Source organism: Ranitomeya variabilis, chromosome 1, assembly GCF_051348905.1.
Source record: "Ranitomeya variabilis isolate aRanVar5 chromosome 1, aRanVar5.hap1, whole genome shotgun sequence".
NCBI lineage: Eukaryota > Metazoa > Chordata > Amphibia > Anura > Dendrobatidae > Ranitomeya > Ranitomeya variabilis.
The window spans coordinates 677,157,622-677,183,572 of NC_135232.1; the positions used below are offsets into that span (position 1 = coordinate 677,157,622).

Consider the following 25,951-nt stretch of genomic DNA (forward strand, 5'->3'; position numbering starts at 1 on the left):
GACATAGAAAGTCATGAACATGAATGTGGTATGCATAAACTCACTGGAAGGAAATTTAGATAATAGAAGGTGGAAGTGTAAAGCAATGAAGCAACATAAATGAGAGCAATGTATATTCAAACAGAATATAAGAGGCATGAATATATGCAACAAAATGTGTGTGCATGTCAATAATGTAGTATATAAGGGAGTATATAAAAAAAAAAATACATGTGTGTTTCGCCAAACGGCTTCATCTGGGGTAGGTTGGTATGGGTCTATTACTTGTATCTACTCTCTCTGTGCTTCTTTTTTTGTTTGAATATACATTACTTCTGTGTATACTAAATTATTGCTATGCACTCGCACTTTGTACTATATATTCATGTCTCTTATATTTTGTTCAAATATACATTACTCTCCTTCATGTTGCTTTATTGCTTTGCTTTACTTTCACCTTTCATAATTTAATTTGCTCCCAGTGAGTTTCTGCAAATCACATTCATATTCATGACTTTCTATATCATGTAATTTTTTTACACTTGCTTTTTGATTCTTGTGCATCACTATTCTGTCTTTTGATTTTCAAGTGAGCCTAGCAAGACTTTATTTGCACCTTGGTTTTCTTTTATTATATTTTTCTGCATACCCAACATAGATCTGACACCTCATGATTTTTTAGGGTTGCCTACCTTTTGTTCCCTTCACTTCTGTTGTTTGTTTTTTAATGGTGTTTTATTATGTAAAATGTTAAAGTACATTTATATTTTCTTATCCATTGTGTGATGCACATTTTTGTTTAGTATAAGGTTATGTACTGTATGTATTTTGTGCATATAGAGCATTCACACTATTGATATTTAGTACAACTGTCTTTGCTATTTGGGTACAAAATTTAAAAAGTGAAAAAAAAGTTTAAAAAAATATTTAGAATGTACAAAAAATTACATTTAAATCATTAAATCATCCCTATATTCTCTTTTAAAAATAAAGTTATAAAAAAGCAAACCTATTTGTTATCACCATAAAAGCAAAAGTCCAATATATCAAAATATAAAATTATTTAAACCATATTGTATAATGGAAAAGAAATTCAATAAATAAATAAAATGCTAGATTCACCATTTTTTTGGGTCACTGCACCTTCCCCAAAAATGCAGTAGAAAGATGTTGGAATCATCATTTGCACCCTAAGGACGGTTTCACACGTCCTGATATTTCCGGTACCGGTAAACACAGTACCGGAGATATCCATGTCCGTGCGTCCATGTGATACATCCGTGTGACACACGTGTGGCAACCGTGTGCCGCCTGTGTGCAGCATCAGGACCACACAGATGGCCGCCGGGAAGCAACGCTACAGTAAGCAATGTTCCCCTATGTGTGGTGCTGAAGCCGGCTGTCATCCGTTCTGCCCTGCTCGGCCAGCAAGCAGCGACAGCAGGGGAGAAGGGATGAAAGAAAAAAACAACGTGGGGTCCCCCTATATTTATAAACCAACCTGGCAAAACTCACAGGTGTGGGCTGTTATTCTCTGGCTGATAAGGGGCCATGGATATGTGGATATGGGCCCCCCAGCCTAAAAAAAAGCAGCCTGCAGCTGCCCAGAAAAGGCGCATCTATTAGGCGCCAATTCTGGAGCTTTGCCCGGTTCTTCCCATTTGCCCTGTAGCGTTGGCAAGTGGGGTAATGAGGGGTTAATGTCACCTTGTAAGTCAGTCCCATGCCGTAATCCATATCTAGGGGAATTTACAGTTTACAACCGGGAGCCCTGCTAATGTGACCACTCCCGGCTGTAAACTACTGGTGAATGAATGAAATGCTGGGAGCGGAGCTTCGGTGAATAGCGGTCACGTCACCGAAGCTGTGCTCCCTGGCGGCCTGACCTAAAATTAACTTCAGAGTGGGAAAAACATCATTTTTTTTCTTTCATTCATTGTCCCCTGATCACGCTGCTGCCGGCATGTGCCATCCGTGCGCACGGAGGAGAGTGTTCACTGTTCTCCGTGTGCACGTGTGTGGGACGTTTTGCCGGCCGTGTGTTGGGGTAAAAACGGACATGTCTGGGTGTTTTGCACACGGACACACGGTCCGTCAAAACACGCTGACATCTGCATAGACCATCTTTCCCTGTATATGCCTTGCTTTGTCTCATAACATTCTGATGGGTTATTTTACCTTGGAAAGCTCTAACTATTGCTGTTATGAGTGGTACCTTCTTTTTTCACTATGGCATACCGACTAATCTAAATACTGGGGAGCTTTTGGTACACATAGTTGGCTATTTCCATATGGGATGGGAACATGTTGTGAATTCTGCTCTTGGGCTCCCACCGGTGGTTGTAAGTGGTAGCGCTGCTGTCTCTGAATCGCAGCATTTATCAGGTGTGTTCACTTTTTGCAATTCTGACTGGGCTATTTAGTCTTGCTTGACCCTTTAGTCAGTGCCAGTTGTCCATTGTTCCTGGAGGATTCACATCCCTGCCTGGTCTCTCCTGCTTTGCTGTTCATTTCAACAAAGATAAGTTCTGGCCTTGATTTTTGCTGTCCACATGCTGTGGCCTTATTGTTCAGTTCTTTTCCATGTTTTTGTCTTGTCCAGCTTGGTCTGTATAAGGATTTGTTTAGCCAAGCTGGTATCTCTGGAGATGCAGATATACCCTCCATATCTTTAGTTAGCTGTGGAGATTTTGTATTTTCTGTGGTGGATATTTTCTAGTGTTTTAATACTGACCGCATAGTACTCTGTCCTATCCTTTCTATTTAGCTAGAAGTGGCCTCCTTTGCTAAATTCTGATTTCAGTCTGTGTATGTTTTTTCCCTCTCCTCTCACAGTCAATATTTGTGGGGGGCTGTCTATCCTTTGGGGATTTTCTCTGAGGCAAGATAGTTTTCCCTTTTCTATCTCTAGGGGTAATTAGTCCTCCGGCTGTGTTGAGATGTCTAGGGAGTGATAGGTACATTCCACGGCTACTTCTAGTTGCGGTGTTAAGTTCAGGGTCTGCGGTCAGTACAGGTACCACCTTCTCCAGAGTACGTCTCATGCTGCTCTTAGGCCACCAGATCATAACAGTACAACTGGCCCACAATGAGTTTACCGCATCTCAGAAGAAGGGAAGGAAAGTGCTGAGCCATTTTTTTTTCTGTAGTCTGTTGTGTTTTTTTTTTTTTTCTTCCCTCTTTACCTCTGGGTGGCTCAGGAGTTCGGCGCTGGTATGGATGTTCAGGGATTGGCTTCTCGTGTGGATCAACTTGCTGCTAGAGTACAGGGTATTTCCGATTATATCGCTCAGACTCTGGTTTTAGAGCCTAGAATTCCAACTCCTGATTTGTTTTTTGGGGACAGGTCCAAATTTTTGAGCTTTAAAAATAACTGTAAACTGTTTTTTGCTCTGAAACCCCGTTCCTCTGGTGATCCCATCCAGCAGGTTAAAATTGTTATATCTCTGCTGCGTGGGGACCCCCAGGATTGGGTATTTGCCCTGGAACCTGGGAATCTGGCGTTGCTTAATGTAGACACCTTTTTTCAGGCGCTTGGGTTATTGTATGATGAACCTAATTCAGTGGATCATGCTGAGAAGACCTTGTTGGCCTTGTGTCAGGGTCAAGAAGCGGCAGAATCATATTGCCAGAAATTTAGAAAATGGTCTGTACTGACTAAATGGAATGAGGATGCCTTGGCGGCAATTTTCAGAAAGGGTCTTTCTGAATCCGTTAAAGATGTTATGGTGGGGTTCCCCACGCCTGCTGGTCTGAGTGATTCTATGTCTCTGGCCATTCAGATTGATCGGCGCTTGCGCGAGCGCAGAGTTGTGCACACTATGGCATTGTCTTCCGAGCGGAGTCCTGAGCCTATGCAGTGTGATAGGATTGTGTCTAGAGCTGAACGACAAGGATTCAGATGTCAGAATAGGTTGTGTTTTTACTGCGGTGATTCTGCTCATGTTATTTCTGATTGCCCTAAGCGTACCAAGAGAATCGCTAGTTCTGTTACCATCAGTACTGTACAACCTAAATTTCTGTTATCTGTGACCCTGATCTGCTCATTATCGTCATTTTCTGTCATGGCATTTGTGGATTCAGGCGCTGCTCTAAACTTAATGGGCTTAGAATTTGCCAGACGTTGTGGTTTCCCCTTGCAGCCTTTGCAGAGTCCTATTCCTTTGAGGGGCATTGATGCTACACCGTTGGCTAAAAATAAACCTCAGTTTTGGACACAGCTGACCATGTGCATGGCGCCAGCCCATCAGGAAGATTGTCATTTTCTGGTGTTGCATAATTTGCATGATGCTATTGTGCTGGGTCTCCCATGGTTACAGGTGCATAATCCGGTATTAGATTGGAAATCTATGTCTGTGGCTAGTTGGGGTTGTCAGGGGGTTCATGGTGACGTTCCTTTGATGTCAATTGCCTCCTCCCCCTCTTCTGAAATTCCTGAGTTTTTGTCAGATTTCCAGGATGTATTCAATGAGCCCAAGTCCAGTTCCCTTCCATCGCATAGGGACTGTGATTGTGCTATTGACTTGATTCCAGGCTGTAAGTTCCCTAAGGGCCGACTTTTCAACCTGTCTGTGCCAGAACATACCGCCATGCGGAGCTATGTTAAGGAGTCCTTGGAGAAGGGGCATATTCGGCCATCTTCTTCACCATTGGGAGCAGGTTTTTTTTTTGTTGCCAAAAAAGATGGCTCCTTGAGACCCTGTATTGATTATCGCCTCTTGAATAAGATCACGGTCAAATTCCAATACCCTTTGCCTTTGCTTTCTGATCTGTTTGCTAGGATTAAGGGGGCTAGTTGGTTTACTAAGATTGACCTTCGAGGGGCATATAATCTTGTTCGTATTAAGCAGGGTGACGAATGGAAAACTGCGTTTAATACGCCCGAAGGCCATTTTGAATACCTTGTGATGCCATTCGGACTCTCTAATGCTCCATCTGTGTTTCAGTCCTTCATGCATGATATATTTTGGAATTATCTTGATAAATTCATGATTGTATATTTGGATGATATTTAGATTTTTTCAGATGATTGGGAGTCTCATGTGAAACAAGTCAGGATGGTATTTCAGATCCTTCGTGATAATGCCTTGTTTGTGAAGGGCTCTAAGTGCCTCTTTGGAGTACAGAAGATTTCATTTTTGGGCTTCATTTTTTCTCCCTCATCTATAGAAATGGATCCGGTTAAGGTTCAGGCCATTCATGATTGGATCCAGCCCACATCCGTGAAGAGCCTTTAGAAATTTTTGGGCTTTGCTAATTTTTATCGCCGTTTCATTGCCAACTTCTCCAGTGTGGTTAAACCCCTGACCGATTTGACGAAGAAAGGCGCTGATGTTACGAATTGGTCCTCTGCGGCTGTTTCTGCCTTTCAGGAGCTTAAACGCCGATTTACTTCTGCCCCTGTGTTGCGTCAGCCGGATGTTTCTCTTCCTTTTCAGGTTGAGGTTGACGCTTCTGAGATTGGGGCAGGGGCCGTTTGTCTCAGAGGAATTCTGATGGTTCCTTGATGAAACCGTGTGCCTTCTTTTCTCGAAAGTTTTCGCCTGCGAAACGCAATTATGATGTCGGCAATCGTGAGTTGTTGGCTATGAAGTGGGCATTTGAGGAGTGGCGACATTAGCTTGAGGGGGCCAAGCACCGTATTGTGGTCTTGACCGATCATAAGAATCTGATTTACCTCGAGTCTGCCAAACGGCTGAATCCTAGACAGGCATGATGGTCCCTGTTTTTCTCCCGTTTTGATTTTGTGGTCTCGTATCTTCCGGGTTCTAAGAATGTTAAGGCTGATGCCCTCTCTAGGAGCTTTTTGCCTGATTCTCCTGGGGTCCTTGAGCCGGTCGGCAATCTGAAGGAAGGGGTGATTCTTTCTGCCATCTCCCCTGATTTACGACGGGTTCTTCAGGAATTTCAGGCTGATAAACCTGACCGCTGTCCAGTGGGGAAACTGTTTGTTCCTGACAGATGGACTAGTAAAGTGATTTCGGAGGTTCATTGTTCTGTTTTGGCTGGTCATCCTGGGATTTTTGGTACCAGAGATTTGGTTGGTAGGTCCTTTTGGTGGCCTTCTTTGTCACGGGATGTGCGTTCTTTTCTGCAGTCCTGTGGGACTTGTGCGCGGGCCAAGCCTTGCTGTTCCCGTGCTAGTGGGTTGCTTTTGCCTTTGCCGGTCCCTGAGAGGCCTTGGACGCATATTTCTATGGATTTTATTTCGGATCTTCCGGTTTCCCAGAGGATGTAAGTTATCTGGGTGGTTTGTGACCGGTTTTCTAAGATGGTTCATTTGGTACCTTTGCCTAAGTTGCCTTCCTCTTCTGATTTGGTTCCGTTGTTTTTTCAGCATGTGGTTCGTTTGCATGGCATTCCGGAGAATATTGTGTCGAATAGAGGTTCCCAGTTTGTTTCTAGGTTTTGGCGGGCCTTTTGTGCTAGGCTGAGCATTGATTTGTCTTTTTCTTCCGCATTTCATCCTCAGACAAATGGCCAAACCGAGCGAACTTATCAGACTTTGGAAACTTATTTGAGATGCTTTGTGTCTGCTGATCAGGATGATTGGGTGGCTTTCTTGCCATTGGCCGAGTTTGCCCTTAATAATCGGGCTAGTTCTGCTACCTTGGTTTCACCCTTCTTTTGTAACTCTGGTTTTCATCCTCGTTTTTCTTCGGGGCAGGTTGAGCCTTCTGATTGTCCTGGGGTGGACTCTGTGGTTGACAGGTTGCAGCAAATTTGGGCTCATGTTGTTGACAATTTGGTGTTGTCTCAGGAGGGGGCTCAGCGTTTTGCTAACCATCGTCGGTGTGTTGGTTCCCGGCTTCGGGTTGGGGATTTGGTCTGGTTGTCTTCCCGTCATGTTCCTATGAAGGTTTCTTCCCCTAAGTTTAAGCCTCGGTTTATTGGCCCTTATAGGATTTCTGAGATTATCAATCCAGTGTCTTTTCGTTTGGCCCTTCCAGCCTCTTTTTCCATCCATAATGTTTTTCATAGATCTTTGTTGCGGAAATATGTGGTGCCCGTTGTTCCCTCTGTTGATCCTCCTGCCCCAGTGTTGATTGATGGGGAGTTGGAGTATGTGGTTGAGAAGATTTTGGATTCTCGTTTTTCGAGGCGGAAGCTTCAGTATCTTGTCAAATGGAAGGGTTATGGCCAGGAGGATAATTCTTGGGTTGTTGCCTCCGATGTTCATGCTGAGGATTTGGTTCGTGCCTTTCATTTGGCTCGTCCGGATCGGCCTGGGGGCTCTGGTGAGGGTTCGGTGACCCCTCCTCAAGGGGGGGGTACTGTTGTGAATTCTGCTCTTGGGCTCCCTCCGGTGGTTGTAAGTGGTAGCGCTGCTGTCTCTGAATCGCAGCATTTATCAGGTGTGTTCACTTTTTGCAATTCTGACTGGGCTATTTAGTCTTGCTTGACCCTTTAGTCAGTGCCAGTTGTCCATTGTTCCTGGAGGATTCACATCCCTGCCTGGTCTCTCCTGCTTTGCTGTTCATTTCAACAAAGATAAGTTCTGGCCTTGATTTTTGCTGTCCACATGCTGTGGCCTTATTGTTCAGTTCTTTTCCATGTTTTTGTCTTGTCCAGCTTGGTCTGTATAAGGATTTGTTTAGCCAAGCTGGTATCTCTGGAGATGCAGATATACCCTCCATATCTTTAGTTAGCTGTGGAGATTTTGTATTTTCTGTGGTGGATATTTTCTAGTGTTTTAATACTGACCGCATAGTACTCTGTCCTATCCTTTCTATTTAGCTAGAAGTGGCCTCCTTTGCTAAATTCTGATTTCAGTCTGTGTATGTTTTTTCCCTCTCCTCTCACAGTCAATATTTGTGGGGGGCTGTCTATCCTTTGGGGATTTTCTCTGAGGCAAGATAGTTTTCCCTTTTCTATCTCTAGGGGTAATTAGTCCTCCGGCTGTGTCGAGATGTCTAGGGAGTGATAGGTACATTCCACGGCTATTTCTAGTTGCGGTGTTAAGTTCAGGGTCTGCGGTCAGTACAGGTACCACCTTCTCCAGAGTACGTCTCATGCTGCTCTTAGGCCACCAGATCATAACAGGAACAGTGCACTTGTAGCCTATATGTTACCCATATATAAACGCCATTAGGTGTTCGCGCCAATTGTGATTTATGTATCTTGATTCCCATGCTTGTTATCATTTTTGTGGATGTGTAGTTTATTGACACTGTGTGAAATTGCCTTTATCTTTTTATGTATGTATTGTACCAATTACTTTGTTATGTGATCAATAATAACATTGTCTTTTTTATATATTATACCCTGGATTTTGTACTCCGTCTCATGTAGGTTGCACATTTTGGTGGAGTGTCCAATATTTGTCTAATTTTGGTCTACTATTTACACATAGTTATGAGTTACTTTTGTATCATTATATTGTACTCTTTTTGGATGATACTGATAGTACATATTGTGTTATTGCAGCATTTTTCCTGCACCAAAAATCACAGCATTGTCAGGAAAAAAACTGAGTACAATTCACATTTTTTGGACAAGTATTTACTTGCGTTTTTCACCAATTCATTTGACTTAGTAAAATAGTAAAATAAGTAACATGCAGCATCTTGGAAAAACACACAGCAGTACTAAAAATATGCACCGAAAAAAAGCAGCGCATGCATGAGATTTCAGAAATCTTGTTGATTATGCTAGTACTATAAAATATTGTATGTTATGCACCAAATCCTTTGCGGAAAATACACAACAAAAATATACATGTGAATATATCCTAAAATACAGCTAGAAGTCAGCTAAATTATTATTATTATTATTTATTTATATAGCACCATTAATTCCGTGGTGCTGTACATGAGAAAAGGGGTTACGTACAGCGTTATAGATATCGGTTACAGTAAACAAATTTACAATGACAGACTGGTACAGAAGGGAGAGGACCCTGTCCTTGTGGACTTACATTCTACGGGATAATGTGGAAGAGACAGAAGGACGGGGGTGCGGCAGCTCTGTTGGTGATGAGGCGGCAGCTCTGGTGGTGGTGAGGCGGCAGCTCTGGTGGTGGTGATGTGGCAGCTCGGGTGGTGGTGACGCAGCAGCTCGGGTGGTGGTGACGCGGCAGCTCGGATGGTTGATGAGGCAGCAGCTGTAGGCTTTCCTGAAGAGATGGGTTTTCAGGTTCTGTCTGAAGGATCTGAGTGTGGTGGATAATCGGACGTGTTGAGGCGTGGAATTCCAGAGGATGGGGGATATTCAGGAGAAATCTTGGAGGCGGTTGTGGGAGGAACAAGTAAGTGTGGAAGAGAGTAGGAGGTCTTGGGAGGATCGAAGATTACATGAGGGAAGATAGTGGGAGATTAGTTCAGAGATATAGGGAGGGGACAGGTTGTGGATGGCTTTGTAGTGTTAGTAGTTTGATCTGGATACTTTGGGGAATTGGGAGCCAGTGGAGGGATCTGCAGAGGGGAGAAACGGGAATATCGAGGAGAGAGGTGGATTAGCTGGGCAGCAGAGTTGAGGACAGACTGGAGCGGTGCAATAGAGTTAGCGGGGAGGCCACAGAGGAGGGTGTTGCAGTAATCGAGGTGGGAGAAAATGAAGGCATGCACAAGTAGTAGATTGTGGGCTGAGGAAGGGACGGATTCTGGCAACATTTTTGAGTTGGAGGCGACAGGAGGTGGCAAGAGTTTGGACATGCAGTTTGAAGGACAGGGCAGAGTCGACAGTTACCCCGAGGCAGCAGATTTCAGGTTCGGGAGAAAGCGTGATGCTATTTACCATAATAGATAGATCAGGTAGGGGGGATACGCGAGATGGGGGAAAGATGATGAGTTTGGTTTTGTCTATATTGAGTTTTAGGAAATGAGATTTGGAGAAGGAGGATATGGCTGATAGACACTCTGGGATTCTGCACAGCAGAGAGGTGACATCTGGGCCAGAGAGGTAGATCTGAGTGTCATCTGCATACAGGTGGTACTGGAAGCCATGGGACTTTATGAGTTGTCCTAGGTCAAGGGTATACATGGAAAAAAGTAAAGGCCCTAGGACAGAGCCTTGAGGGACACCAACAGAGAGAGGTCGGGATGAGGAGGTAGTGTGGGAATGGGAAACACTAAATGTGCAGTTGGAAAGGTATGAGGCAATCCAGGACAGGGCAAGGCCTTTGATGCCAAGGGAAGAAAGAATCTGTAGCAGTAGGCAGAGGTCGACTGTGTCAAAAGCAGAGGACAGGTCAAGGAGAACTATCTTAGCTTTGGCTGTAAGTCATTAGTAATTTTGGTCAGAGCAGTTTTGGTGGAGGGGTGGGAGCCGAAGCCAGATTGGAGGTTGTCAAGGAGAGAGTTAGATGAGAGGTGGGAGGAAAGTTGAGCATGGACATGCTGCTCAAGGAGTTTGATAGTAAACGGGAGCAGTGATATGGGGCGATAGCTGGGCATAGCAGTTGGGTCAAGGTTAGCTTTCTTGAGGATGGGTGTGATGGTGGCATGTTTGAAGGCAGAGGGGAAGGTATTAGAAGATAGTGATAGATTGAAGGGATGGGTTAGGGCTGGAATGAGCATGTTAATGAGGTTAGGGAGCAGGTGGAAAGGGATGGGGTCAAGTGCACAGGTGGTAAGGTGTGATTTGGAAAGGAGGTGAGTAAGTTCTCCTTCAGTGATGTTGGAGAGGGATTTTATTAGCGAAGGGCAGAGAACTGGTATATGGAGTTGTTGGGGTGGTGGAACAGTAAAGGTTTGCCTTGTTTAGTCAATCTTGTTTTTGAAGTAGGTGGCAAAGTCCTCAGAAGAGATGAGGGGAGTTGGAGGTGGCAGTGGTGGGTGGAGGAGAGAGTTAAATGTGCTGAACAGTTGTTTTGGGTTGCAGGATAATGAAGATACAAGGTTTGTGAAATAGGTCTGTTTAGCAGAAGTGAGGGCTAGTTTGAAGGCAAGTGTAGCTTGTTTGAAAGCAGTGAAGTCATCTGGCAGGCGTGTTTTCTTTCAACACCGCTCTGCGACCCTGGATGCTTGTCTGAGTTTTTTGGTGAGATTGTTATGCCAGGGTTGCCTATTGAATTGTCACACTTTGCCATGCATGAGAGCGGCGACTGAGTCCATGGCTGATGTGAGGGTGGAGTTATAGAAAGCGGTGGCGCTGTCCATGTCATGGAGTGAAGATATGGAGGACAGGGGTAGAAGAGAGTCTGAGAGTCTTTGAATGCCTAGGTGTGCAAGGTTTCTGTGAGGATGTGGTAGTGGCTGGACATGGGGGGTGGGTTAGGAGGACAAGAATGAGAAGGTGAGTAGATGGTGGTCAGATAGGGGGAATGGAGAGGTTGTGAGAATAGAAAAGGAACAGAGGCGGGTGAAGATGAGGTCTAGTGTATGTCCGTCTACATGGGTGCCCTTCATTAATTGTAATGTATCATACATAACACTATACAGCCAACATATATAGTACTGCAATACGCAACACATTCATTCATTCACTGCACAAAAACAATGGGGGAATGTAAGGTTTCTGCCTAGATCTATATTTCTACTTTTTTTCAGCAATATGTCACTTGCTGGGCTACTTTCTTTAGTTTTGATAAAATTACTGTTTCATCAGCAGGAGTTATCACTAGAGGACTAGTAAACCTGCTGACAGGTAACCCTCCATATTCAGGAGCTCTGTATAACCCCACCCCCACCACTGATTGGCAGCTTTCTGCCTATGCACAGCGTACACAGGAAGCTGCAAATCAGGCGTTTGGGTGGGGTTATACACATCTCAGCATTCAGAGAACTGCTAGATCTGCAGAAGATAAAACAGTGATTTTATCAAAACTGCAGCAAGCAGCCCAATAAGTTATACAATGCTGGAATTAGGGTCTCTGCTCCTACATCATCCTGCTCTCACATTGGGTATCAAAAACCTGGTGACAGATTCCCTTTAAACCTAACCATGCAAACTTTTCAAAAGTGGCAAAAATGGTGTAAAAATACCTTTTGCACCAAAATGGTGTGCAACTAAATTTGCTACTTTTTGACATGAAAAAAAAAGTACAGAAGCCTTAATATATTCCCCCCACTGCTATGGTTTGTTACAGCATTTCATGCAAACTTCACCTTCCTATTGCTCTATTGTATATTATAAAATGTTGTGTGATTCACTTATCAAAGTGTAAATCTTAATACCTTAAAATCGACCTTCACTTTCTCTATATACACTGATAACTATAATTAAAAAAAAGTTAATTAACACCTTCACCGAATGTTTAATTGTGTTAGGAGCCAATTATCCCAAACCCATATTTTAACTGCGCATATCTCAGATATATTAAAACAGTTGGTTCAATTTTAACGTAGAATTTTCATATCCATTAGCAAATGTAAGGAAAGATGTGCTCTCTGGAAGAGGCAGCTAGAAATACTTGTGATCTATCATTACCTAGACTTGGAAATCCCAACATTGTCTCATTTCCCAACTCGGAATTTCTAATTTACAATTTCTATGTCTTACGGGAACACTCCGCAGTTTGATTCTGTGTTATGCCTTATGCAGGGTCTGAAGAAATTATTCAAGACGTCTAACATTGCTGTTTTTTACCCAAGAAATGCACCCAAATGATTGTATCAGTTTTACCTGGAATGTTTCTTTCAATCTTATTTACAGGATTAGCTTCTGTCTCATTGCCGCAGTTGGGCAGTGCTGGTTATTACTAGGACAACTGGCAAAAGGAGCAGAGTAGCTTCAGCTGGGGTCTACAGAGGCCATAATATGGCTCCATAATACCTCCGTGTTTGTACAGTGCCATAATATGATGTCCATTGACTTCTACTACGTCAAATTGCTCATCTGTGTACATTCCATTTCACAAAAAAGTACTTTCAGAAAGATTTCATATAAATCAGACAAAAAATATGGCATACTCCACTGAAATACAGAATATGTCTAAACATTTAGTTGTATTATGACTATTATAATAGTTATTGACCACTTTGATTATTAGGATACACTGACAAGAATGGGGCTTTCTGGGTATCACCATTTGAATGAAAGATTGCAGTTCATGTGTTAAATGTCTTCATTCGTTTTCTATGGGAGCTTACACTTGTACTTGCCTTTCTCTGGCAGACACGTAGACAATGAACGTAGCAGTGGTGTACATGTGTGGGAAGATGGAAATGCTGCCTATGTTCCCCATTTGAAGACGCATATTGTTGTGGTGTATAGTGTGAATTGAGATATGTGTAATTGGTGATGGTGTTGTATTTGGGACTGGCCCAGAGTGGGAGAAGGGAGAGAGACAGTTTCCTGTCAATACATTGAACAGGGCCCAGTGTGCATCAGAAGCAGACCTAAGGTCTGGACAGTAAGCAGAGCCACATGACTTGGGTGTCATGAAGTGGGAAGAGACCATGACAGTGGTTAGCGTGATCCAGAGTAATGAGGAAGAAAAACTGACAGAAGGGCCGCGTGTTCAACCGGAGATGGTTCCTAGGATAGGACGCCTAGCAGCATGGCTCTGAGTTTATAACTCAGAGAGGTATTGGGCCAGGATGGGACAGAGAACGTGAAACAAAGAGAGTGTCCTAGGCGGGAGTTCCAGAGCGTCCGTAGCAGAGAAGAAACTAGTTCCCTAGGGGGAAAGAAGATGCGGAACAGCGGGTTGAGAATAGGACTCTCACTAACTGGACTGTAGTACAGACCTGGGCTGTGGTGAAGGAAGGTGAAACAGTGGAGACAGAGACCAAGTGAGCCAAGAGAAAGGAACTGAGACTGTGTGTGGATATGCTCCGTATTGTGGAGGAAACATTTATCAAGCCGCATATCCGCCACCTACTGTACATAATCTCCACCAAGTTATCGTTCACTAAACAGTTCGTTTTTGACTGGTGGTCTCCCTCATTGAACTGCTCAACGTCTAGTCCTGGCCAACAAAAGTTATCGGTAACATGCGGCCTGCAAAGGCATAGTGCCCCCAAAAACTAAGTCCACACACCCAGCCAGGACCCCCACCTTCATGTAACATGCTGGGACGTAGGAGTCGAGTACTTCATCCATGTCTACTGCCCCGCACCATGCTACACATGTGCATCCAATAAGCAGAGGGCTTTAGAGCCCCATTCTAAGCATCTGCTGGGGTCCTATCAGTGGGACCTCATCAACTTAACATCTATTCACATAAAAGGTTATAACTTGCTAACTTGGGACAACAATATTAAGCAAAAAAAAAGCATTTTTAAATGTTTTTCATTGATGCATTTAGAGTGCAATTATTATTTTTTATTTTTCTCTTGACTTTGCATGGTCTTGTTTTTAGCTAGCCTTTTTTTCTAATGATGAAGATGTATCAGGGCTTGGTGTAGATTTCAAAAAGTTATATTTTTAATTGGAGTATCTATAATTTATTGATTAACTCGTTAAATTTTCTTTCACCTTTTTTTTTCTTTTTTATATTGTACCTTGTAAGATATATAGCCACTGCTTCAGCATCAAAGGGGATACTCTGGATCAGAGTTAGCTCTGATCCCACCTACTGTAGTAGGTAGTAGGATGTCAGCAGACTCTCACTGTGGATGATGCTTTGGATGAGCCGCCCCACAATGTAACTGGGCGTCAACATTAAGGAAGTCACTCTAAACCTCAACATACAGATTCATCATCTTGAATAACGTTTAAGTTATTTTCTAGATATTAACAAGAATATTGCTTCATTTCTCACTTTACAATGATTAAAGCTAAAGAATAATTGAAACTCTATTATATGTAATAAAGATACAATATCAGATTCCACTGAATGTGTTAGTTTAATGGGTTGTCACAATATATAGAGATAGATAGATAGATAGATAGATAGATAGATAGATAGATAGATAGATAGATAGATACATAGATAGATAGATAGATAGATAGATAGATAGATAATAGATAGATAGATAGATAGATAGATAGATAGATAGATAGATAGATAGATATGGGATAGATAGATAGATATGAGATAGACAGATAGATACACAGATAATAAATAGATAGCTAGATAGAAGTCTCTTACTTGATTCTACCATATGTAGCTTAAAGAACCATTGCTAATACATTAGAGCTTTAGGTAATGTGGATCTTTACTCTACTATGGAACTACAAGTTCAAGAATACCTGACCACTTCCTCAGGGGTAATCCCTACCTGAAGCTCTTATCTGTTAGGAAGATGTTTAATATATGGAATATGCTTAAGGAACATTTATTCATGGTTCTGCCAACCAACCCCCAACCTTTGCTAAAGGTTTAGTGCAATTCCTCACCGTCTTCCATTATATATTTCAGATTCTGATTGCCAATGTTGTGCAGTCCCTTGTACCTCATACAATAAACAGCCAACTGCATGCACAATAGGAGGTCTAACAATTCCCCTTACAAACCCAAACATCACACTTTGCCTGCATTAATCATCTGCCAAAAGCAAGCATGTATCATGCAGTGAATATACACTTCCAGAATGGCATAGTGTGACTATTAATATGTCACCCATACACTCAGTAGACGTAAAGAGCATCTGTTTGCTTGTTACATGCATTGCAATGAGCAACAATAGCTCAAGCTGGATGTCACACACATTAAGGAAGTTGGTTAATCTTACGTTTCTGGCTGGAGTAACCTGGGTAATACCCATAATATCCGGTGATCCTTAAGATCCTATCTTCTATGGTTGCCACACCATTGGGGGCTGCTTTGACTTCCATAAAGGTTGAAGAAATTGCAGTGATGTGTTGGTTGAAATGTTCCTTGGATAGTTCTGTCTGCTTCAGTCTCTAATGTTGGGGCTCTTTTATGGGATGGTCCCAAGTGCCACACAGAGTCCTGTCTAATAACTTGTGCTGCAACGTTCTTAAATATTACTGTATGGTGAGCCTTTTATAAGTCGATGTGCTGATGTCACAGTCCAGGGCACTGTAAGGTGTGACACCTCGCTGATAACTATTGCAGGTGCTTGCCAAGGAGCTGAACCAGAAGTGCTCACGTGATTGACAGCACTGTTATCACAGATGCTGCCCTGCTGTGTATTCACCTCAATCCCAGTGCTGAAACATAAAAAAAGAATAATGATCTACACTTATCCCAATACCAGTGCTGCTGTCAAAGGTCCTGATCACATTTATATTGACACTAATGAAGTGGTTATTCACAAACAAACTACACAGTGCTTCAGTGTGAGATGTTTATTCTAACTTGTCCAAGCTGCTGATCACACTTACACTGATCACTAATTCTGCTGTCTAAGGTGCTGATCACACATATCCTGATCACTGATGCTGTTGTCCAAGATGCTTATCATACTTATGATTTTCAGCACTGCTAATCACTTTTATACTGATCTGTCACTTTTTATAAATCACTTTTACACTGATCACCAATACTGATCACACATATCTTGATCACTAGAACCTCTGTCCTAGGTGCTGATCCCACTTACTCTGATTACTAAAGCTGCCTTCCAACGTGCTGGATACACTTATCCTAATCACTGGTGCTGTTGTCCAAGGTGGTGATCACAATTACACTGATCGCTAGTGATTATCTCTGAGGTGCTGATCATTATACTAAACGCTAGCACTGCTGTCCTTCTGCTGATCACACTTACACTGATCACTAATACTGCTGTCCAAGGAGCTGATCACAGATACTAAACACTAGTACTGCTGTCCTTGTGCTGGTCACACTTACACTGATCACTAATACTGCTGTCCATGGTGCTGATCACACATACTATACACTAGTACTGCTGTTCTAGGTGCGGATCACACTTACACTGATCACTAGTACTGCTGTCCTAGGCACTGATCACACGGACATTGATCACTAGTACTACTGTCAAAGGTCTTGATCACATTTACATTGATCACTAGTGCCGCTGTCCTAGGTGCTGATCACACATATTATACTCAATGCCATTACTGCTGTCCTATGTGCAGATCACATTTCCTAATCACTAATAGTGCTCTGTCCAAGGTGCTGATCAAACATACTAAACACTAGCTCTGTTGTCCTAGGGGCTGATGACACCTACACTGATCACTAGTACTGCTGCCCTAGGTGCTGATGACACCTATACTGATCACTAGTACTGCTGTCCTAGGTGCTGATTACACCACCATTGATCACTAGTGCTGCTGCTCAAGGTCCTGCTCACACTTACGTTGATCACTAGTACTGCTGTCCGTGGGGCTGATGATACCTACACTGATCACTGGTGCTGCTGTCCAAGGACATGATCACACTTACATTGATCACTAGCACTGTGGTCCAAGGTGCTAATCACACTTACACTGATCACTAGCGGTTATCTTCGAGGTGCTGATCAAACTTATCCTAATCACCAGTTCTGGTTTCTTAGGTACTGATCAAACTTATTCTGATCACTACTGCTGCTGTCTAAGGTGCTGATCACACACTGATCAATAGCGGCTATCTTTGAGGTGCTGATCACACTTAACTTGATCACTAAAGCTGCTGTCCTAGGTGTTGATCACACTTATCCTGATCACTTGTACTGCATTCCTGAGTGCTGAACAAACTTATCCTGGTCACTACTGCTGCCTTCCTAGGTGCTGATCACACTTATCCTGATCACCAGTACTGGTTTCCTAGGTGCTGATCACACTTAATCTGATCACTAGTACTGCTGTCCAAGGTGATGATCACACTTATACCGATCAGTGGCGGTTATCTTTGAGGTGCTGATCACAATTATCTTGATCACTAAAGCAGCTGTCCTAGGTGCTGATCACACATATCCTGATCACTAGACCTGCTGTCCTAGGTGCTGATCACACTTATACCGATCAGTAGCGGTTATCTTTGAGATGCTGATCATACTTATTTGATCACTAAAGCTGCTGCCCTAGGTACTGATCACACTTATCTTGATCACTTGTATTGCTTTCCTGAGTGCTGATCACACTTATCCTGGTCACTACTACTGCCGTCCTAGGTGCTGATCACACTTATCCTGATCACCAGTACTGGTTTCCTAGGTGCTGATCACACTTAATCTGATCACTAGTACTGCTGTCCAAGGTGATCACACTTATACCGATCAGTAGCGGTTATCTTCAAGGTGCTGATCACACTTATCTTGATCACTAAAGCTGCTGTCCTAGGTGCTGATCACACTTATCCTGATCACTAGACCTGCTGTCCTAGGTGCTGATCACACTTACACTGATCACTAGTACTGCTTTCCTGGGTGCTGATCACACTTATCCTGATCTCCAGTGCTGCTGTCCTAGGTGCCAATCACACATTGATCACTAATGCTGCTGACCTAGGTGCTGATCACACATTGATCACTAATGCTGCTGACCTAGGTGCTGATCACACATTGATCACAAATGCTGCTGTCCTCCTAGGCTCTGATCACATTTACACTGATCACTAATGCTGCGGTCCTCCTAGGCTCTGATCACACTTATCCTGATCTCCAGTGCTGCTGTCCTCCTAGGTGCTGTTCACATTTATAGTGATCACTAATGCTGCTGTACTCCTAGGCTCTGATCACATTCACACTGATCACTAATGCTGCTGTCCTCCTAGGCTCTGATCATATTCACACTGATCACTAATGCTGCTGTGCTCCTAGGCTCTGATCACATTTACACTGATCACTAATGCTGTTGTCCTCCTAGGCTCTGATCACATTTACACTGATCACTAATGTTGCTGTCCTCCTAGGCTCTGATCACACTTACACTGATCACTAAAGCTGCTGTCCTCCTAGGCTCTGATCATATTTACACTGATCACTAAAGCTGCTGTCCTCCTAGGCTCTGATCACATTTACACTTATCACTAATGCTGCTGTCCTCCTAGGCTCTGATCACATTTACACTGATAACTAATGCTGCTGTCCTCCTAGGCTCTGATCACACTTACACTGATCACTAATGCTGCTGTCCTCCTTGGCTCTGATCACACTTACACTGATCAATAGTGCTGCTGTCCTCCTAGGCTCTGATCACACTTACACTGATCACTAATCCTGCTGACCTCCTAGGTGCTGTTCACATTTATACTGATCACTAATGCTGCTGTCCTCCTAGACTCTGATCACATTTACACTCATCACTAATGCTGCTGTCCTCCTAGGCTGTGATCACATTTACATTGATCACTAATGCTGTTGCCCTCTTAGGCTCTGATCACATTTACACTGATCACGAATGTTGCTGTCCTCCTGGGCTTTGATCACATTTACACTGATCACTAATGCTGCTGTCCTCCTAGGTGCTGTTCACATTTACACTGATCACGAATGTTGCTGACCTCCTAGGTTCTGATCACACTTACACTGATCACTAATGCTGCTGTCCTCCTAGGCTCTGATCACATTTACACTGATCATTAATGTTGCTGTCCTCCTGGGCTCTGATCACATTTACACTGATCACTAATGCTGCTGTCCTCCTAGGCTCTGATCACATTTACACTGATCACAAATGTTGCTGTCCTCCTGGGCTCTGATCACATTTACACTGATCACTAATGCTGCTGTCCTCCTAGGCTCTGATCACACTTAAACTGATTACTAATGCTGCTGACCTCCTAGGCTCTGATCACATTTACACTGATCACTAATGTTGCTGTCCTCCTGGGCTCTGATCACATTTACACTAATCACTAATGCTGCTGTCCTCCTAGGTGCTGTTCACATTTATACTGATCACTAATGCTGCTTTCCTCCTAGGTGCTGTTTACATTTACACTGATCACTAATGCTGCTGTCCTCCTAGGCTCTGATCACACTTACACTGATCACTAATGCTGCTGTCCTCCTAGGTGCTGTTCGCATTTACACGGATCACTAATGCTGCTGTCCTCCTAGGCTCTGATCACATTTACACTGATCACTAATGTTGCTGTCCTCCTAGGCTCTGATCACACTTACACTGATCACTAATGCTGCTGTCCTCCTAGGTGCTGTTCACATTTACAGTGATCACTAATGCTGCTATCCTCCTAGGCTCTGGTCACATTTACACTGATCACTAATGCTGCTGTCCTCCTAGGCTCTGATCACACTTACACTGATCACTAATGCTGCTGTCCTCCTAGGCTCTGATCACATTTACACTGATCACTAATGCTGCTGACCTCCTAGGTGCTGTGCACACTTACACTGATCACTAATGCTGCTGTCCTCCTAGGCTCTGATCAGACTTACACTGATCACTAATGCTGCTGTCCTCCTAGGCTCTGATCACATTTACACTGATCACTAATGCTGCTGTCCTCCTAGGCTCTGATCACATTTACACTTATCACTAATGCTGCTGTCCTCCTAGGTGCTGTTTACATTTACACTAATCACTAATGCTGCTGTCCTCCTAGGCTCTGATCATACTTACACTGATCACTAATGCTGCTGTCCTCCTAGGTGCTGTTCACATTTACACGGATCACTAATGCTGCTGTCCTCCTAGGCTCTGATCACATTTACACTGATCACTAATGCTGCTGTCCTCCTAGGTGCTGTTCACATTTACACTGATCATTAATGCTGCTGTCCTCCTAGGCTCTGATCACATTTCACTGATCACTAATGTTGCTGTCCTCCTGGGCTCTGATCATATTTACACTGATCACTAATGCTGCTGTCCTCCTAGGCTCTGATCACATTTACACTGATCACTAATGCTGCTGTCCTCCTAGGTGCTGTTCACATTTACACTGATCACTTCACTAATGTTGCTGTCGTCCTGGGCTCTGATCACATTTACACTGATCACTAATGTTGCTGTCCTCCTAGGTGCTGTTCACATTTACACTGATCACTAATGCTGCTGTCCTCCTAGGCTCTGATCACACTTACACTAATGCTGCTGTCCTCCTAGGCTCTGATCACATTTATACTGATCACTAATGCTGCTGTCCTCCTAGGCTCTGATCACATTTATACTGATCACTAATGCTGCTGTCCTCCTAGGCTCTGATCACATTTACACTGATCACTAATGCTGCTGTCCTCCTAGGCTCTGATCACATTTACACTGATCACTAATGCTGCTGTCCTCCTAGGCTCTGATCACGCTTACATTGATCACTAATGCTGCTGTCCTCCTAGGCTCTGATCACATTTAAACTGATCACTAATGATGCTGTCTTCCTAGGCTCTGATCATATTTACAGTGATCACTGATGCTGCTGTCCTCCTAGGTGCTGTTCACATTTACACTGATCCCTAATGCTGCTGTCCTCCTAGGTGCTTTGCACATTTACACTGATCACTAATGCTGCTGTCCTCCTAGGTGCTGTTCACACTTACACTGATCACTAATGCTGCTGTTCTCCTAGGTGATGTTCACATTTACACTGATCAATAATGCTGCTGTCCTCCTAGGCTCTGATCACATTTACACTGATCAGTAATGCTGCTGTCCTCCTAGGCTCTGATCACACTTACACTGATCACTAATGCTGCTGTCCTCCTAGGCTCTGATCACATTTACACTGATCACTATTGCTGCTGTCCTCCTAGGCTCTGATCACACTTACACTGATCACTAATGCTGCTGTGCTCCTAGGCTCTGATCACATTTACACTGATCACTAATGCTGCTGTCCTCCTAGGCTCTGATCACACTTACACTTATCACTAATGCTGCTGTTCTACTGGGCTCTGATCACACTTACACTGATCACTAATGCTGCTGTCCTCCTAGGCTCTGATCACACTTACACTGACCACTAATGCTGCTGTCCTCCTAGGTGCTGTTTACATTTACACTGATCACTAATGCTGCTGTCCTCCTAGGCTCTGATCACATTTACACTGATCACTAATGCTGCTGTCCTCCTAGGTTCTGTTCACATTTACACTGATCACTAATGCTGCTGTCCTCCTAGGCTCTCATCACATTTACACTGATCACTAATGTTACTGTCCTCCTGGGCTCTGATCATATTTACACTGATCACTAATGCTGCTGTCCTCCTAGGCTCTGATTACATTTACACTGATCACTAATGCTGCTGTCCTCCTAGGTGCTGTTCAAATTTACACTGATCATTAATGCTGCTGTCCTCCTAGGCTCTGATCACACTTACACTGATCACTAATGCTGCTGTTCTCCTAGGTTCTTTTCACATTTACTCTGTTCACTAATGCTGCTGGCCTCGTAGGCTCTGATCACATTTACACTGATCACTAATGCTGCTGTCCTCCTAGGCTCTGATCACATTTACACTGATCACTAATGTTGCTGTCCTCCTAGGCTCTGATCACATTTACACTGATCACTAATGCTGCTGTCCGCCTTGTCCTCCTAGGCTCTGATCAGACTTACACTGATCACTAATGCTGCTGTCCTCCTTGTCTCTGATCACATTTACACTGATCACTAATTCTGCTGTCCTCCTTGGTGCTGTGCACACTTACACTGATCACTAATGCTGCTGTCCTCCTTGTCCTCCTAGGCACTGATCAGACTTACACTGATCACTAATGCTGCTGTCCTCCTAGTCTCTGATCACATTTACACTGATCACTAATGCTGCTGTCCTCCTTGGTGCTGTGCACACTTACACTGATCACTAATGCTGCTGTCCTCCTAGGCTCTGATCACATTTACACTGATCACTAATGTTGCTGTCCTCCTAGGCTCTGATCACATTTACACTGATCACTAATGCTGCTGTCCTCCTAGGCTCTGATCACATTTACATTGATCACTAATGCTGCTGACCTCCTAGGTGCTGTGCACACTTACACTGATCACTAATGCTGCTGTCCTCCTTGTCCTCCTAGGCTCTGATCAGACTTACACTGATCACTAATGCTGCTGTCCTCCTAGTCTCTGATCACATTTACACTGATCACTAATGCTGCTGTCCTCCTTGGTGCTGTGCACACTTACACTGATCACTAATGCTGCTGTCCTCCTAGGTGCTGTGCACATTTACACTGATCACTAATGCTGCTGTCCTCCTAGGTGCTGTTCACAGTTACACTGATCAATAATGCTGCTGTCCTCCTAGGTGCTGTGCACAGTTACACTGATCACTATTGCTGCTGTCCTCCTAGGTGCTGTGCACACTTACACTGATCACTAATGCTGCTGTCCTCCTAGGTGCTGTGCACAGTTACACTGATCACTATTGCTGCTGTCCTCCTAGGTGCTGTGCACACTTACACTGATCACTAATGCTGCTGTCCTCCTAGGTGCTGTGCACAGTTACACTGATCATTAATGCTGCTGTCCTCCTGGGCTCTGATCATATTTACACTGATCACTAATGCTGCTGTCCTCCTAGGTGCTGTGCACAGTTACACTGATCACTAATGCTGCTGTCCTCCTAGGCTCTGATCACATTTACACTGATCACTAATGCTGCTGTCCTCCTAGGCTCTGATCACATTTACACTGATCACTAATGTTGCTGTCCTCCTAGGTGCTGTGCACAGTTACACTGATCACTAATGCTGCTGTCCTCCTAGGCTCTGATCACATTTACACTGATCACTAATGCTGCTGTCCTCCTAGGTGCTGTGCACAGTTACACTGATCACTAATGCTGCTGTCCTCCTAGGTGCTGTGCACAGTTACACTGATCACTAATGCTGCTGTCCTCCTAGGTGCTGTGCACAGTTACACTGATCACTAATGCTGCTGTCCTCCTAGGTGCTGTGCACACTTACACTGATCACTAATGCTGCTGTCCTCCTAGGTGCTGTGCACAGTTACACTGATCATTAATGCTGCTGTCCTCCTGGGCTCTGATCATATTTACACTGATCACTAATGCTGCTGTCCTCCTAGGTGCTGTGCACAGTTACACTGATCACTAATGCTGCTGTCCTCCTAGGCTCTGATCACATTTACACTGATCACTAATGCTGCTGTCCTCCTAGGCTCTGATCACATTTACACTGATCACTAATGTTGCTGTCCTCCTAGGTGCTGTGCACAGTTACACTGATCACTAATGCTGCTGTCCTCCTAGGCTCTGATCACATTTACACTGATCACTAATGCTGCTGTCCTCCTAGGTGCTGTGCACAGTTACACTGATCACTAATGCTGCTGTCCTCCTAGGTGCTGTGCACAGTTACACTGATCACTAATGCTGCTGTCCTCCTAGGTGCTGTGCACAGTTACACTGATCACTAATGCTGCTGTCCTCCTGGTCGCTAGTGGTAATCACCTGGTCACTTATCTCATGGCTGCCCCCTTGCTCTTGGAGTTGCTGGTGTCCCCGGTGCTGCTTGTTCCCAGGCTGCTGCACTCCTCTTGTCACCGGCGCTGCTCTCCGAGGTGCTGAGCTCTCCCAACCTGCTGCACACCAATCCCATGTGCTGCTGCTGTCCAAGGTGCTGAATGTGCTTGGAGCTTGCACAAACAATGGAAGGGTCCTGACTGCCACAAATGCTGGAGGCAGCTGCTGCCCAACGTGCTGACTCCCGAGCAGCCTCCTGGCCTCTGACAGTGCTGATGCTGCTGCACCGCCGCCTCTCACATCTGTCCCCGTCTATGTGACGGCCCAAGTTGTCTCCCTGGAGGAATCTTCCTGCTGGTTGCAGGGTCAGCTCTGCAGCAGCGCTGAGCTTCTCCCTTCTGCTCCCAGTCTTGTCCTCGCTGCTCCAGCAGTGCTGCTAGCTGTGCAGGACGGCTTCACATCACCGCATAGCCCTATGCCAGCCGGCCTCTGTCATCCAGGAGCGCACAACTTCTGCGTGCAGATTTGGGAAAGAGTCGCTAGAGGGCGCTGCAGTAAAATCATTGAATTGCATCGGTGATGGCATGCACTAAGCCTTCCCCTAGTTACAGATAGTCTTACATTTTACTGCTTCAGCATTATTGTAGCAAGATATCAAACTACAGTTTGCGTTTCTCCATAATGACTGGAGTAAATTAGAGGAATATTGAAATGCACAAGTCTCTGTCTCTTGGGTTATTTTACATTGCTGTAAAATGTTGACACTAATTTGATTTATATTGGAATTAAGGGGAAGAGAAAGTAGAATTTGACTTGTGTTTCTCAGACTTTGCTATACTATAGATGTATGGTGTAAATAAGTGGTATGTGTACGAGTCTCCCCTGATACTGGGTCATAGATAACAATGATGCCTTCATCATCCTTTCCTACGTTCACATTAGCGTTCGTCGCCGCAGCGTCGGGCGCCGCAGCGTCGCCGCATGCGTCATGCGCCCCTATATTTAACATGGGGGCGCATGGACATGCGTTGGGCGCAGAGAACGCAACAAGTTGCATTTTTTTTGCGGCCAACTTTCGGCCAAAAAGGACGCATGCGTCGCAAAACGCAGCGTTTTAGCGTGCGTTTTGTTGCAGTTTTGTTTGCGTTGTGCGTTGCGTCGCCGACGCTGCGGCGCACAACGCAAATGTGAACGTAGCCTAGAGCAAAGTTTGGAATGAGTTTATCCCTCCTTTATTGGTGACACAAAACCCTGCGGTTAAAGGGTTTGTCCCATCTGGGACATTAATGGCATACCCATAGGACAGCTCTGGGACCACATCTATCTAAAAAGAGAACAAGCCCATTTCATTTCACTGTGAACACAAGCATATTATCTTCATTTGTATGGGAGTGTAAGCAGGTTGCGGGATGCAGTGACGAAAGGGAGACAGAGCAAGGGGTTAGCAATATAACAGTTTAATTAACACAAAGGGGAAACTCCTCGCAGGGAGATAAACAGTTACATTCGAACAAATAAAGCAAATGTAAGATGACAGCAGTCTAATTATCATCTTATCGTGTCCTTATGGTCCTCCACTGCAGATGATCCGTTGAGGGTTGTAGTACTGACAGCGTCCGGAGTAGTGTCCACAGATGGGATCCCACAGACGGCGATCCAGCTTCTGGCGGCAGCGGGCAGTCTCCAGTTTTACCCGTTGAGCCCCTAGTCCATGAGCCTGTGCAATGAGAGCTGCACCAATCCCGGAATCAAACGTGGGCTCAGGCGTGCTGTCCGGCCTAATGTCCTGCAACAGGACATGCGCGGCCTTAACTGCCTCTGGGCGCGCAGCACTCTCTA

General features: G+C 44.3%; 1 protein-coding gene across 4 annotated transcripts in view; it reads right to left on the reverse strand.

Moving 5' to 3' along the window:
- SLC35F4 (solute carrier family 35 member F4) overlaps positions 1-24,615 on the reverse strand; it is a 467,648-nt gene extending 443,033 nt beyond the window's left edge. For 2 of the 4 annotated variants that reach the window (XM_077264849.1, XM_077264823.1), the window contains exons 1-2: positions 24,101-24,615; positions 15,540-15,981 (exon numbers count right to left, since the gene is read on the reverse strand). In XM_077264849.1, the coding sequence (XP_077120964.1) occupies positions 15,540-15,642 (103 nt within the window). In that variant the 5' untranslated portion in view covers positions 15,643-15,981; positions 24,101-24,615. Of the gene's footprint in view, positions 1-15,539; positions 15,982-24,054 lie in introns of all 4 variants that reach the window. The other 2 variants (XM_077264858.1, XM_077264833.1) reach the window with 1 other exon arrangement.
- Positions 24,616-25,951: the final 1,336 nt, after the last annotated feature.